The sequence below is a fragment of the Anarrhichthys ocellatus genome, unplaced genomic scaffold, assembly GCF_004355925.1.
Source record: "Anarrhichthys ocellatus isolate YVR2014 unplaced genomic scaffold, GSC_Weel_1.0 scaffold20, whole genome shotgun sequence".
Taxonomy (NCBI): domain Eukaryota; kingdom Metazoa; phylum Chordata; class Actinopteri; order Perciformes; family Anarhichadidae; genus Anarrhichthys; species Anarrhichthys ocellatus.
Genome location: NW_022280050.1, coordinates 7,199,110 through 7,214,586, shown reverse-complemented (window position 1 = coordinate 7,214,586; position 15,477 = coordinate 7,199,110). Strand labels below are relative to the sequence as shown.

The following is a 15,477-nucleotide window of genomic DNA, read 5'->3' as shown; positions in this document are numbered from 1 at the left end:
TTATCCCCTTCCTTCTGTTGATCACGGCTGTTCTAATTCATGATTTGGCTCCTACCACAAGCTACTTCAATCATTTTGTTGTCATATACTTTCAGAGCCTTCTCAGCTAATGCATTTGCTTGTTCATCGTCTTTAACACCAATATGAGCAGGGGCACAACAAAACTGCACTTCTTTACTCTTCCTTTGTAATCGTATAGGAGCATGCTGTGGATTTCTCTGCTGCTGTTGAATCTGATGAAAAACATCTGATGTTCACCCCATCCTATCATGGAGATGTGTGCTGTTTGGGCAGCAAACTTGACTTTGATATATGACTCTACCTTTGGACACTGGGTAAAGTTAAGCCAGGATTAGTCTGTGCTATATTGACCCAGAGATACCAGAACATTGTAGACTTCAAGGCGTTTACGATCATCTGACCAAATACCTATTGCTGTCTCTGCATATAGTATAGGTAGAAATATCTACCTTTGGCAGCCCTTTCAACAGCACTGTTCTCCTCTTTTGAATTAACATGTTGCCGCCCTCTACTGCCCACAGCCCAACATAAAAAGTGTGACCACTGTTCATGCAGAGGACAATGTTCCACAAAGCACAGAAGGCACAAACACCTCCACTTACGAGAACAAATGTATTTCAAGCTTTCAGACGGAAACAAAAACAAGTATCACAATGTGTTGAATACATGATTTAGACTAAAAAAAGAATGCAAAACCAATGAGTGTCACCACATTTACCTTCTATAAATCTACAAATGGATTCTGTTATGTAGGTTGTGTGCACATGGTTCTACTTTATGCAAATATGACCTTACACAACATTTCATACTCTCACCACAGAAATATGGAATAGGTGTTTTATGGAAAGTCAAATCCGGTGATCTCAGAAATCACCAATAAGAGAGAAGTGACGAGCAAACAATGGATGAAGCTCCGACTGTGTTTGAGTATTTGTGTTTCGTCTTCTAAGGGAAGGGGTTGTCGGGCGTGTAGTTGAAACTGGCGTCCAAGAACATGGCCAGGATGCCCAGAGTGGTGATGATGACGAACAACCACAGGAAGAGACGGTCCACCACGAGGGCGATGTACTGCCAGTCCCCTGTCATCTGGAAGAAACACACACACACACACACACACACACACTCACACACACACACACACGATGATATGACTGGTCTTGTGCTGCCGTGGCTCCTCTCTGTTGAACCAACGGAGGTGGGCGGTGGTTTCTCATCAATCCAGCCAATCACAGCCACACACGACCGGCCGCTCGAGTACACTGGTCCGCTGTGACTTGGGAAAGAGGAGCAATGCTGGATGGATAAATAGCGGTGAACACATGGGACTGTTGAGAATTAAGCGAAACATTTGTGAAGAATAACATCGGGCTGAAGTGAGTGAGACAACGTGAGATTGGACCTGTCTGATGCAAGTCTAATCATGGTTTCCATCCACCATGTCGCTCACAGATTACTGACTTACATCCCATATGTTCTTGTTTTGATTGACATGAGATATGAAGGTAAGAAGCCGACTATACTTAACTTGGCAAGCGTTGGCGATAGCAAGTAACGTTGGTGTAAACTAATTAACGTCACCATTAAACTACCGTTGAACTTTGAGCTCGCTTCCGACAGCCTGCTTGTAGTTTGATGGCTATATACGTCAAAGGTTACGTTAGCTAGCGCTAGTTGATGACAGTTGGCTAACGTTAAGCTGGCTATCACTAATGTAACTTATATCGTTGGTATCGCATTAGTGAAAGTAACGATAGCGAGTTATAGTTTGGGCTACACGTGTACTGCCACTTTGGTAACGTTAGCTTCGCGTAAGCTTCACCAACCTAACTTTAAATGTCAACGTATCGTTATATGACAGCTAGCGTTAGCTAACCTACATGCCAAAGTACTCTCTCTCTTATTGTTACTGCCATGCTGCCTCCTGTCACTGTCAATAGTTAACTAATTAACGGGAATACATCTAGAGAGGAGCACTGTAACGTAATGTTGCTACTAGTCTTCAGTAATATCAGTTTATAAACGTTAACGTTGTTTGTTTCAGGAGTGGAATGTGGCAAGGATGGGAGTGTGGACAGTCATTTGGAGATGGGGAAGAAACTGCTCGCTGCTGGCCAGCTAGCTGATGCTCTCTCTCATTTCCATGCTGCTGTGGGTAAGTGCTGCAGGCTGAGGTTTAAAAAAATAAATGTTTTTACTTTAAGAGGTTCAATTCAAAACTCGTATATTTGTGTTTACTGTGTCCTTGTGTCAGATGGAGATCCCAAGAACTACATGTCCTACTACAGGAGAGCTACAGTGTTTCTAGCAATGGGGAAGTCAAAGTCTGCACTGCCAGATTTAAGCAGAGTTATTGAACTCAAACCAGACTTCACATCTGTGAGTTGTTGTTTTTATAAATCAGTCTGAATCATTTTTTGCACACGCCTTTATGTCCCACTGCACGGAATTATGTGAGAAGCTCACCTCAACAAATAATTGAACGAAACCGGTTTATTTGTGTATAACAATACCTGTGCAAACATTTAAATCAGCCCCGGGCACAACTGGTCAACCAACCGGTCGGTTATGTCAGCTGTGTTTGTGAATCTATCTATCTATCTCTATCTCTATCTCTCTCTCTCTTTACAGGCACGCCTCCAGAGAGGAAATCTCCTACTGAAGCAGGGGGGACTAGATGAAGCCGAGAGTGACTATAAGAAGGTGGTAAGTATTAGAATATCCACTTTAAACTCCACAGCAACAAGACTTTAAGAAATCACTTATTTTGTTAGAGAAGCAGAGATCACCAGGAGGTGTCAGTGTTGATCTGTAAGCCTGGTGTTACAGTTTAAAAACAGATACTCATGGCCACACAAGACCTTTAGAGAACAGGGACACCCTGGATCCATAAGCCGTCGTGAAAGATGATAATGAAATTGGCAGGGAACCTTAAGGGATCATTATAAGGTAGCTTGCTAATGCATTTTCCATTAGAATTACTGAGAGGTTTCACAACACTGCCAGAAGACATGAATGCCCGTGTTGTATCTGCTATTAGTGCTTAGATTCCATTTAAGCTGCTCGATTCTCAGGGGAGGCAATCATGCGGGCAAAAAAAAAATGAAGTTCTTCTTTTATATGGGGATTGCACGTGAACGCCCGTGACACTTTGTTCCAAGGGCATGTGGCTGAGCCTGCAGCCTCATTAACCTGAAAACGAGTCAACTTTTGATGAGCTTTATTCCATGTAGGCTGACGCTCGGTGGTTATCAGACTGTAATGTAAAGTTATCACCGTGTTCAATGTGCTACAGGCTGCTGAACTGTATGATTTGTAGTTTTTAAATACGAAAAGTGAATCAGTCACTTTCTGGGAGTGTCTGTCTGAGCTTGTGCAGTTTTACGAGGGCAACGTTTTGCGGGTATAAAGCTGAAGGATCTGGCCAGAGGTGTGTGCTGTCCTGCTGCTTCAGCGGTCCACAACGTTGGCCTAGCTTGATGCATCACATTTATGCGTTACGCTTTTTTTCCTAAGCTGAGCTTGCAGGAAATCGTGATATTGCTCTTGGGGAATGTGATGACCTCCTATGATGAGGATAATTCTAATGTAATGGGTTTTAGAGAATGGTAAGCGTTGCTCTTCAGAAATATGTAAGAATTCTCTGCTTTAATCACGACCATAAGCATGCGATCTAAAGTGTTGCCTCACAATGCTCCAGCTGAAATCCAACCCCAGCGACAAAGAGGAGAGGGAAGCCCAGAGTCAGCTGACGAAGGCGGATGAAATTCAGCGACTGGTGGCTCAGGCACGCGGCAGCTTCAGCAGCCAGGATTATGTGACAGCTGCTGCCCAGCTGGACACTATCATTGAGGTAAGAATTCTACCTCCTCAGCATTGCGAGCATGACATTGTCCATGTTAATCACCCGCAGAGTTGACGGAGCGTTCCTATAATTTCTAGTGCCGCCGGTTTTTTTGTAAGAGGTATGTTTTCTGCCGGTTCCAGACTTGCGTTTGGGACGTGGCCTCTCGTGAGATGCGAGCAGAGTGCTTTATTGTAATGGGAGAGATGGGGAAAGCCATTAGTGACCTGAAAGCTGCATCCAAGTTAAAGAATGACAACACCCAGGCTTTCTACAAACTCAGCACCATCTACTATAATCTCGGAGACCACGAGATGTCCCTCAGGTAAGACTTCGCTTGCAGACGTACATCGGGTAATATGTCGAATCGTCCTGTTCTGACTGTCCACCTCCTCTCGTGTGATCTGCAGTGAGGTTCGCGAGTGCCTGAAGCTTGATCCGGATCACAAGCAGTGTTACAGCCATTACAAGCAGGTCAAGAAGCTCAACAAACAGATCCGGTCCGCAGAGGAACTCATCCAAGAGCAGAGGTGTGTGTGTGTGTGTGTGTGTGTGTGTGTGTGTGTGTGTGTGTGTGTGTGTGTGTGCAGGCAATTCTCTCCTCCAAGCATTCTGATTTTCTGATCTCATAAACTGGCACGCAAAACTCATCCCAATTTGAATGGATCATACTTAACACACACAAGATATTGTACTCTCAAGACTAAACAAAGCAAGTAGCATGGCGGCATGTCTGTGGGTGCAATGATCCATATTGCTATCGGCCGTATTGACCGTTCCTTCTGCTCTAGGTATGAAGACGCAGTGAGCAAATACGAGGCGGTGATGAAGACCGAGCCCAATGTGCACCACATCGCTCTCCTCGCCAAGGAGCGCATGTGCCATGCGTTAGCTCAGGTAAGGCCCCTCACTGCTACCGTGGGATGCAATAACTCACTCCTTGACCGGCAATACGTCTAATTAACTTGTTTTTTATTTGTGTGTGTGTGTGTGTGTGTGTGTGTGTGTGTGTGATGAGCAGGGCCAGCAGGCTAGCAGAGCTGTGTCGGTGTGTGGAGAAGTCCTCCGGTCTGATCCGGAGAATGTTAATGTGCTGAAGGACAGAGCGGAGGCTTATGTCCAAGAGGAACAGTATGAGGAAGGTGAGCCTGTCGGGTGTAGCTGTAGGTTGTTAAGATCTATTTATTTTTTCATTTACATTTTCCACACTCTGAGCCTGGATCACACTACATGCTGTTGAGCGGGTCTACCAACCTACACTGGGAATTAATTAACTCCAGTTGAGAGTCCATTTCAGTTCGGAGTACCAAATCAACTGGTGAGTGTATGTTGTAATATTATTAACTCTATTGCTGTACACTGGTGTCATGGCAGGAGTCTAACACAGGGGGTCCTTGTAACATAAATGAAAAAATACACCGTGAAAGTAAGTTGAAATATCATATAAGCATCTTACCATCTGTTGGAATGTGTTTGTCTACTGGAAAAATAAAAAGCTTTAATGTTAACATTAAATGCATATGCTGCATAAACATTAAATGTAAATGCTGTCAGGCAACATAAAGCCAGAACAGTGATGCTCACATCCAATCCCATTTAGCCTCATTCAACACAATGTTTCTCTTCATCACCAAATGTAGATAAATGCAGCCGTGTCCACATCTCATTTTGTTAAAGCGTATAATCGCTATATTTAAAGCATAAAAAAGACAAACGGCATGTGTTAGAACATTTATCCCATACAGTAGAATTAGAATGTTTAGAAGTATAACCTGCAAAATGTAGAGCTGCCCTGCACTGCTGGCTGAAATTATGCAAAATTACTTGTTAATCAAGCCTGAAGCCATTCTTCAGTGCCAACACACGCAGCACTTACTATCTCCATAGAGCCTTCGCTGGCAGAGGGGAATTAGGCTGAAATAGCGCTCTCTCCTATCTGTTGGACTAGAAAGTCCAGTCACAGATGGTGAAATCCTCAGGAATAGTTTTTGTCTCAGCCATCATTTTACCCGTCGCCTGATGTTCTGCAAGCAGCCCATGGATGTTTTTGTCAAAATCTCTTTCTATATTTTATGTTCATCTATCAATTAAGCTTGAAATGTAATTCATTCCATCCCACCCAGCTCGGGGCCAATTCAACGTCCAATCCTGGTTCCTATAGAATAATGTTCACATGCATTATACCCTGACGCATCCTTTAATGGTAATTTAGCAGGTAAAGGAGAGCAGACATTTTTCACACTGCTCAATCGGTGGGGTCTCCACTGGGGACTCGATGTGGGAGTGACTGAGGGGCCATCAGGCTTTAAGAGGAATAGAATAAGTTTAGGATCGGTGTTTATCGGTGGACACAAAGTGAAGCTGGTGGAGGCCTGGCCAGTCTTTTCATTGTCTATCTTTCTCAGTTTTCATAAAAATGTGAACTGTTTCCAGCGCATCAGGCTCCAACACTCTTATTGATTTGTATTCCATCAACTAAACATTTGTATCTAATACCTGAGACTTTCATATTGCTGAACAGGCAGTTAATCCGACAAAAAGAGACACTGTCATGCTGTACATGGGAGGTCCTAGTAAGAATTTGGCATTATTTTTTTATTGCCACAAGTGCACATTTACAAAAAACGTTTTCAGTATTTGTTGGGACAGTTTTTCCTTTATTTTGATATTGTCTAATAAAGAGAGGGAGAGAAATGTGGGCTGAGGGTTTGAATGTGTGACATTATGATTACATGGACCCCTAGGCCATCATAACAAAGCCAGAAAATGATCTGTGCAACTTAATACATCGAATAATTAAGCAATGCATAATAAAGTGACACAGGCAAAACCTCAATAAAATACACTTGTGGGATTTTGGAAAAAAATGTGTGCATGTGCCTCAACTAATAACTGTGACAAACATATCATAGAACACAGAAATAGTGTGCTGCTAATGTGAAAAGATAACATGTGGTGTGTTACAGGCAAGCTGAAATGTAATTATTTATATCCACTTGAGGTTAGTGTGACATAGTGATGTTTTATTTTACTTTTATTCTGAGGGTGTTTAATGTAAAAGTGAACATGCACTCAAAGTAAATAGCAGCTATTTAGAAAACAAATAAGACAGATTAAAGCTCCACAACAGTTTTATTGTGTAGATTATATAATCAACAAACTGCCTTAAATTCATCCATAATGCTCCAGTTAACTGCATGGTTTATAACCCACAAATATGGTGTCTTTTATTTAAAATAAGAGGATCAAACAAGTCCCTAACGTGTCATATTTTAAAAAGTGGTCAGCAGCGTAGTAATACCGTGCTGAGGCTGTATATGTTGTGGTCAACATGCATGAACACATCAGCCGTACCTGATACGAGCTTTTAAACTGTCAGAACTCCCAGGGGTTAAATCGGCCCCAGTGCGCCGCCTCACAGGGTAAACAAGCCTCAGAGCACACAAACAGCCTGGAGCGGCTGCAACACCATCTGAAGGTGATGGGGAATAAAATGGCTTCTTTAGTAGCATGAGATCAAGCATGTTCAGAGATGGGATCGCTGAGGACACGAGTCAAATACTTTTTATCTTGCTCATAATGTTTGTAATAAACTTTGTTATACCAATGATTCCGGCAACTATGTTTCATAAATGCCAGAACTATTTTCAATCTGGGCTTTTTCTGTACATGTTTTTTGATCATGACTGTTGATTTTGTTTTAAATGACATCACTACTGATGATGATGATCTTTAAAATAGGACATTCAGAGCATTAATATTGCAGCAAACAACTACTTGCGATGTAAAGAAACACTGGAGTAAACACTGGTTGCGTGGTTCATCGACTAGTTGGAGGCTCGGACACATGACCTTACCATGTGCCTTGCTCAAAGACACTTCAGCAGGGTGGATGCTTTCCACTACGAGGCCTTGAGGTCCTGTTTCCCCCTCTACGGTCTTTAAATACTGTACTTCACTTCCTATAGGCTGCTTTGGCTGACTAAGCGATACTTTTTATTTTCCAGCTATTCAGGACTATGAGACGGCAGCGCAACACAGTGAGAACGACCACGAGATAAAAGAAGGCCTGGAGAGAGCTCAGCGACTCCTCAAACAGTCTCTCAAGAGGGATTATTATAAGATCCTGGGAGTGAAGAGGTGGGCACCGATCGCTGGAGTTGTTTTATTGACTTCCATTTTGTAGGAGTATTACAGAGGGGAAGTATTGGGGTACTTTATTTTATTATAAATGGTTTACTTTACAAACCTGCATTAGAAAGCTTTCTGTCTTTGTTTGCCTTTTGTCACAGAACTGCCCAGAAAAAGGAGATCATCAAAGCCTACAGGAAACAGGCCAAACAGTGGCACCCGGACAACTTCCAGGATCCAGAGGAGAAGAAGAAGGCCGAGAAGAAGTTCATAGACATCGCTCAGGCTAAAGAGGTTCTCACCGACCCGGGTGAGATGTTTTCTGGTCTGCAGAGTCGGTGGGAATTGTTAATGCTAGCCCTCTGAGGGGCTGCTGTGAACAGCTCACTGCTTTAAGGATAAATCATTGTCATTATACAAGGTCCCTTAAGCCCGAAATTCACTGTCACATATTTACCCCAACTCATGTTCATTTCCTAATTGGACTAATATCTAATTCAAAAGCTATCCCTAAGTATATCTATATCTATAGATATATATATATCTATCTATATATGCATGCTGTTCTGTACTGACGTGTGATATCTTTCGTAGACATGAGAACCAAGTTCGACCAGGGGGAGGATCCCATGGACCCGGAGAGCCAGCAGGGTCGACAGCATCATCAGCACTTCCACCAGGGCTATCAGGGCTTCAACCCGTTTGGCTCAGGACCGTTCAATTTTAAATTCAACTACAACTGAGGAAGCTCCCATTCAGCACAGCTGGAGCACATTGTGTCTCTTCCTCCCTATTTAAAAGGGAGATCGCTGGCATGACTCAGAGATGTGGCGCAAATTGTGACTTTAATTCAGTGACCTTAATTAAATATGCATCTTTGTTGTTGAAGAATACAACTTTTGAGTTCCGTTCGGGGGAAATGTCTGTTGCTATGCTAACAAATATGTGCCATGTGTGGAGCAGCTTTTATGTCGTGTGGAAGTAATACCGACACTTCACATCCTTTCCAAGTATTGTACAATTAATATCCATTCGTAAGATTAAATTTGTACATAAGTACAGTACTATTTTTATATGAATGGAGTTTATTGAAATGTAAATAAAGACCTATTTATGTACCTTTTTAAATTAAACTGAGGGGAAGTATTGCTGTATGCAGACACTTTTAGGAATGGTCGTGAGAAATGCTGATTCTTTATTTCAAACGGTTTATTGTGAGGGACCAATTCCTTCATTGTAGACCTTTAACATGAATCACAACATTCACTGATTTTGTAATGATTTTTGTGGCAAAGATTTATTTTTTATTACCAGACAGTAATATAAACATTATTTGACACAGCACAGTGAGAGATGGGTGCCCTGAGGTCAGCACCCTTTTTTTTTGTAACTTAAGACGGGAATAAAAACTACAGCTGGCCTTGGTTGAGCAGCAAAACCTGTTCCTGAGACAAAAAAACACTGGTTCATTGTGGAATATGAATATTGGAAAAATCAAAAAATGTAATACAATGAAGCAAGATGTAAACATACTGTAATAAGTTAACATCCATAAACCATGACCTTTAGTGTGCAAATGAAGATTCCATGTACCATCACATGACTTTGTAGAGATGATTTGCTGAGTGCTCCTTAGTTACTACAGATGGACGGTTGCTGTTCAGAGGCTGATTAACAAATGCTAACTTGTCTGTTCTAAGGGACAGTAGGGACATTATTGGGACGGGGACTTATTTATTGAGTTGAACTCTCTACTTGACTTTGAAAAAAAATGCAATTCCCCCCCCTCCCTAAGATATATAAAAAAAGCTATTAAAATCATTTTGTGACAGAATTTGCAAACCTTTAACAGATCTGGGACTGCTGAAGGACTCGAGAATTACAACATAAGATTCATTAGCCTGTATGAGATCAAATATCTGATATGTGTGTTGGAAGGAGGAGCAAAAATGACACCCAATAATAATCATACAATGTAACACCTTTGCTGCCTGTTATGAAATTTAAAAACAGATGAGCTTTATGTCTTTGGTTTGGGCATCTTAGTCAACTTCAAATTAAGAACACCTAAATGCATCAGCTTTTGGAAAGTTATTCATAATAAACATTAAACTTTGAGATTAGATTCTCAGAGTTGTGCCTTTGCATACATTATCAGTGCAATAAATTTCAACTATGTATTTTTAAACACACACCTAATAAGAGCGCTTTGACTGACCTCACCCCACTATTCTGTGTTCACTTCATTCTCCGGTAACCACAAACTAACCCAGCCCTGATTGTAGTGCCGATAGCACCCCCACAAGTTCACAGTTAACACTTACACCACGTGTTCATTTTGTAAGACGTATCGACTGCAGACGCAGATATGGCATCTCTGAAAATATCCTTCTGAGGCTGAGGATGCAACGCTCCACGGCTATGTTTAGAAGGGTTTGTCTGTCTCCGAGCTCCACAGGAAGGTCCTTCCTCTGCACAATGATGCTGGCAGCCATTAAAGTTCATCGCGTCTGTCCTCTACTGTGCAGAGGGGTTTGGAAAGAAATGAGGAGAATGAGCACAGGGGTGAGAGAGATACACATCTGGCCAACAAGAGAAGGGGATTATACAAAAGGTACATTTTTACTTTTCTGTCTCATAAAAAGGGAAATAAATAGTGTTTCTTTAGTGACCTTTTTCATGTTGTGAGGGAGAAGGAGTGTGTTTTTGTGTCGCTGTGTCTTGCTGTTCCTGGACCTGTCCCAGCAGCTGTTTTATCTCGTTGTCGTATTCAACCCACTCGGGCACGATCCTCGCTGCGGCCGTTAGCTTGGGCTCCTTGGTCTTTGGGTTATTGCACTGCAGCAAAAAAAAAAAAAAACAAAAAAAAAAAAAAAGAAGACACAGCACATCATTTGCACCACCAGTGCCACTTTCTCCCAGCAAGTCATATTGTCATTCCCATCACAGTCTGTGGCGAGCATTTCAACCCTAATTTGATTTCTAATTCTGTTAAAAGGACATTAGCCAATGTCTTGTGTCTGAATTACCAAGTGGTGTCCTACACCACGAGGAGACAATGCTTCCTCTTGCAGTCTGCTGGAGCCCGTCCAGTCGTCTTATGAATTAGTTTAGCAGACTACAGTTTTGCTCCACAGTTGTCTTCTAAATGCCAAGTGCCTCATGGACATTAGTGGCTGGGGATGGGCCTCGGCCTCTTAGTGCTGCAGCAGCTGCACTTCACTATTACAACCCAGAAATCTGCAACCGTGGTGGAAAAAGGGGGATGTAAAAACTTTTTGCCATTATTAACATTTTTCGACACAAAAGATTAAAAAAAGAAGACAAAAGGGATTTTATTATCTAAATAAAAGGGGAAATGATTTGATGATGAATGCCGGTTAGCGTTGCCCACCACATTGGTGTAGGTCTAGTGGCTCTGGGACTCACCAGGTCTATAGTCTTAGCCGAGACTTTGGAGGCGTCATCGCACCATGTCTCACACCACATCCACTCCTGCGGAAGAGACTTGATGACAACCTGGTGGATCATGTTGTTGGGAAGGTCCTACAAATAGCAGAAAACAAACATAAAGGCTCATTATAACAAACAAGACGGTACAACAGGTGCCTAGAGATCAAACTGCATCGTGTAAGAGTTACAGACCTGGTCCAGGTTGGACAGGCTGTTGGGGTCTTGGCTCAGGGCTTGGTACTGGCCACGTAATCTGTCTCCAGCTGCAATCTTTCGAAACTTCTTTAAATCTACTACATACAGAGCGCTGGTTGAAATATATGAAGGGGGGGGGGAAGACATAATAAGCAGGTGTGAGAAAACCATTTCCTAAAAGGGAAAGCCCACAGGAATGGCTTCATAAAAACAAAAAAAAATAATGACTCAATAAAAAGAAAGACCCCAGGCACGCTCAGGTAATTGTATCTGACGTGGCATATTTTAATAAACCCAACCATGTAGACTGTGTAGTTTCACTTTTTAGATTTAAGTGTGCCAGAGGAGGTTCACTACCTTGTGTTCTCCCTCACTCATGCAGATTATTCACCCTTTCTGCTTTTGTCCCGCCCCACAGAGCCAAGCGGCACACTGGCATCCAATCAAATCACTGGCATCCAATCAAATCACAGTGAAGTGTCGAGTTCTGCACTCTCTGTTCAGCACATTGAGGGAGAACTCAGTGCCCCATGCTTTCAGACCTATTGCTTGATGCACTACGGCTGTATACGGATGTCTGATGCTAAATAAAAATAGCCACAAGAACTGCAACTATAATTGGTGAGCTCCAATCACCATGGAAACTGGATGAACCACAATTTCTTCTTTTTTTCTTCTAATGGTGTGTGTTTAGTTTGATTTCAGCTTGTTCAAAGGAACCTTGGAAATTTCACTTGTCGGACAAATAAAATAAATGTTTAAAGTGGTTCTTGAGGAGCCAACTGGTGACGAGTACGGTGAGATTTACAGATAGATTGGAGGAAGAAGATCAAAAACAACAGCAATACTTCCAGCCTCTCAATACAAGAGTACACAAACACAGCTTCACTTCCTTCTATGTCATATTTGTCAAAAATACTACCCTTGCAGAACAATAAATAACTCTAGATGATTTCACAACCAAAATGTACAAGCAAAGGACAGAAACGAGTCATGAGCGGCCACAACTAGACACACTGAGTGAATGGCCTCCGAGAAAGAAGGTGGCTGCAGAGGCACAGTGTTCAGAACGGTGATATTTCATAGTCTGCATATCTTGCCAGAAGTAGTGTGCTGCTATGTTCCCCTTCACAGAAGTATACCTGATGTGGTATTTCCTGTGTCCTAGATGCGAGGCCCAGTAGCCGCTTTTCCAGAAGCGATAGCCTTCCATCTCTCTGCGGCTGTCACAGAACGGCGTGTAGCCATAAGGAGCGCCCTCCAGGTCGAAATCCCTCAAGTCCTTCAGATCAGCCCGAACTATCTGTGAGAGAGCGGGAACATCGGTAAGTACCGACGCCACTTCATCCGTGCTGTCATCCAATCTTCACACCTTCGCTGGGACCGACACATATGTGAGTCTCTCACTTTCAGACACACACACTTACACACACACACACAGCTCTTGCCTCTGTCGCTTCGATTTGATTTGATCCTCACCTGATCGGCGTCCACAAAGATGATCTTGTCCACAGCCAAGGGGAACAGAACATCCAGGAAGAGGATCTTGTACCCCCAGATAACACGCTGCTTCTCAGTCTGCTGGTGGAGCCACCGGGGCCACTTGTACTGAACTAATTCATACTGAAAGCCATACTTCTCTGCCATGTGAGCGATGGTCTCCTAACCACACCAAACACAACACACCAGAGGTTCATTAGATCCAACACAAGAGCACATTTTGGGCAACTAAACATTTAAGAAATATGCACAAACTACAGTATTTCACAAACAATATGATATATGGACAGAGAAAGTACTAACAGATAGCCAGTTATGACACTCTTACGTTAGTTAGTCAATTCACAATGCAAGGCTAAAGCTAACAGTGGTGTAATATACGTATATAGTGCAAGACATCTGGACTTACTATATAAATAAACGTGTATCCACTAAAGATGTCATTAACATAAAACATGCAAACTGATTTTCTCTCATTTTTTTGCAACTCGATATGTGTCACAGAGGCCGTGGTGTAGATGATCCTTCATAGAACATTGAACACACAACACTACAAAGGAGGGAACTACTAACAGATACGTCCGCGTGTGGGAAGTACCTTGAAAGATGGAGAGAGGTAGTTCTTCAGGAACCAGAACTTGACGGGCGTTTTGGTGTGCCGGAGGACGGACAGCATCATTATTCTGAAACGTACAAAAACGGTGAAGTACCGGGGCTAGAAGGAATGAAAAGTAGGCGTGTTTGTGAGGCGACAGTGACCCTAACCTCAGGAAGCGCTCGTACAGATGACCCGAGGCCACAGAAAATATGTTGAGAACGTCCTCCTTCTCTCTCTCTCCATCCTCCTTCTTGGAGCCACCGCCTGTGATGCTGCGAATGAGAACATAATACATGAGTCCTGAGAAACACAGTATAGTCCTATAGTATTGTATGTTGTTTCAACAAACCATGCAACATTGTGCAGCAAACTGAGATGCCCTTATTTAAATGAAACTATGACAACACAAAGCCGTGATTTGACAGAAGTTCTCCTCCAGAGAACATAAACATTTATTGTATTGGACCGGACATAGTTAAAGCAGCTGTAACATTTGAACTGGTCCTTATTCTTATGTCCCACACAGCTAATAGAGAGCCCATAATGCAAAGAAAAGAATCTGAAATGATTCATTAGAATCAAATCAACCAGAGAAGCACCAATACGCTTTTAAATGGGATCCAAGTAAGAAATGAAAAAAACAATCCACGCACCATTGTGTGAATCAAGCTACAGCGTGTGCTGCACCGGGAGTAACTGGGGCTGGAAATTGCAGAAAAATGCATCTTCACACAATATAGTTAATAGTGTTATGAGCTCCTCTCGCCCCCTTTAAAAGCAGCCCCCCCCCACAACATGCTGATCGTTGGTAACGGTGCAGAAAGTCCAGAGGAGCTTTTCCTGAGATTAGTATTCTCTGGTGGGACGTGCAGCGTTAGTTAAGGCACAGAAGCCCATTCGGTTTATTTTTTATTCATATTCAATACTGACTGGAAGACTAATATATAAAGGTTAAAGAAAAATATAGCGGATGATCAGTGATGTGGTTGCATAGTTGAACCAAAAGATTTATGAATAGTCATGACTGGTCTTACACATCCCGCCGCAATTAAAAATGTGATGCTTCAGGCGCCATTTTGCCTGACCCCTACCACACACTGCTGTTACACTCTGCTGCTGGATGAAGATACAGAGAATGGATCACCCTGAGGGAGTGAAGTTATTAGAGGAGAGAAAAGTTTGAAACTGTCGACAGTGTTTCATGTAACTGAAACACTCCAACCCGGTTCATTTGCACTGCATGAACTAGTGAAGAAATCCTAATTTGATACTTCCAGTTCACTTTGGTGTGAGGCGAGCCACACGAATACCAAACCAGCAAGAAAAGAAAAACACCTAAAATGATTAGCCCAAAGTGTCACTTTATACAACGTGCAAGCGCACAGATAGGGCCTATCAAATCAGTTCATTAACTTTCAGAATACATTTATGCAAGTAAGACATTCGAAAATCTAGGTTACCAACTAGTTTTATGGAAATGGTTTTGTGTTGAGATACAGAAAGTTTAAAGCACCCTCTCCACTACTGAGCGGTGGCTCGTGATGCGAGGCACATTTAGCAGACAGAAATCAGGACTTGTGCTGGAGGGTTGATGTGTCTGCAGTCAAACTGTGTGTCCTTGTCGGTAACAGACTGCTGATGAGGTGTCTCTCCCACACTCACATCACAACCACAGCCTCCAGGACGACACCAGAGAGAGAGAGAGAGAGAGAGAGAGAGAGAGAGAGAGAGAGAGAGA

The 15,477-nt window shown here is 42.6% G+C and overlaps 2 protein-coding genes across 5 annotated transcripts in view; one reads left to right on the top strand and one right to left on the bottom strand.

Moving 5' to 3' along the window:
• Positions 1–1,238: 1,238 nt before the first annotated feature.
• dnajc3a (DnaJ (Hsp40) homolog, subfamily C, member 3a) lies at positions 1,239–9,161 on the top strand. Of its 2 annotated transcripts, none has more exons than XM_031858325.1 (12): positions 1,239–1,394; positions 2,063–2,173; positions 2,273–2,397; positions 2,650–2,724; positions 3,719–3,871; positions 4,006–4,187; positions 4,273–4,392; positions 4,654–4,759; positions 4,884–5,004; positions 7,870–8,002; positions 8,155–8,303; positions 8,588–9,161. In XM_031858325.1, exons 2-12 carry the CDS (start codon positions 2,107–2,109, stop codon positions 8,734–8,736), a joined length of 1,380 nt encoding a protein of 459 aa, XP_031714185.1. In that variant the 5' UTR covers positions 1,239–1,394; positions 2,063–2,106; the 3' UTR covers positions 8,737–9,161. The 2 variants fall into 2 exon arrangements, with proteins under 2 accessions (XP_031714185.1, XP_031714184.1); XM_031858324.1 differs by having other exon boundaries at positions 1,239–1,523.
• uggt2 (UDP-glucose glycoprotein glucosyltransferase 2) overlaps positions 9,102–15,477 on the bottom strand; it is a 30,619-nt gene continuing 24,243 nt past the window's right edge. For 2 of the 3 annotated variants that reach the window (XM_031858320.1, XM_031858322.1), the window contains 8 exons: positions 13,907–14,011; positions 13,740–13,824; positions 13,121–13,303; positions 12,784–12,944; positions 11,639–11,753; positions 11,423–11,539; positions 10,666–10,831; positions 9,102–10,513 (listed from right to left, as the gene is read on the bottom strand). In XM_031858320.1, the coding sequence (XP_031714180.1) occupies positions 10,488–10,513; positions 10,666–10,831; positions 11,423–11,539; positions 11,639–11,753; positions 12,784–12,944; positions 13,121–13,303; positions 13,740–13,824; positions 13,907–14,011 (958 nt within the window). In that variant the 3' untranslated portion in view covers positions 9,102–10,487. The remainder of the gene's footprint in view (positions 10,514–10,665; positions 10,832–11,422; positions 11,540–11,638; positions 11,754–12,783; positions 12,945–13,120; positions 13,304–13,739; positions 13,825–13,906; positions 14,012–15,477) is intronic. The other variant, XM_031858321.1, reaches the window with a different exon arrangement.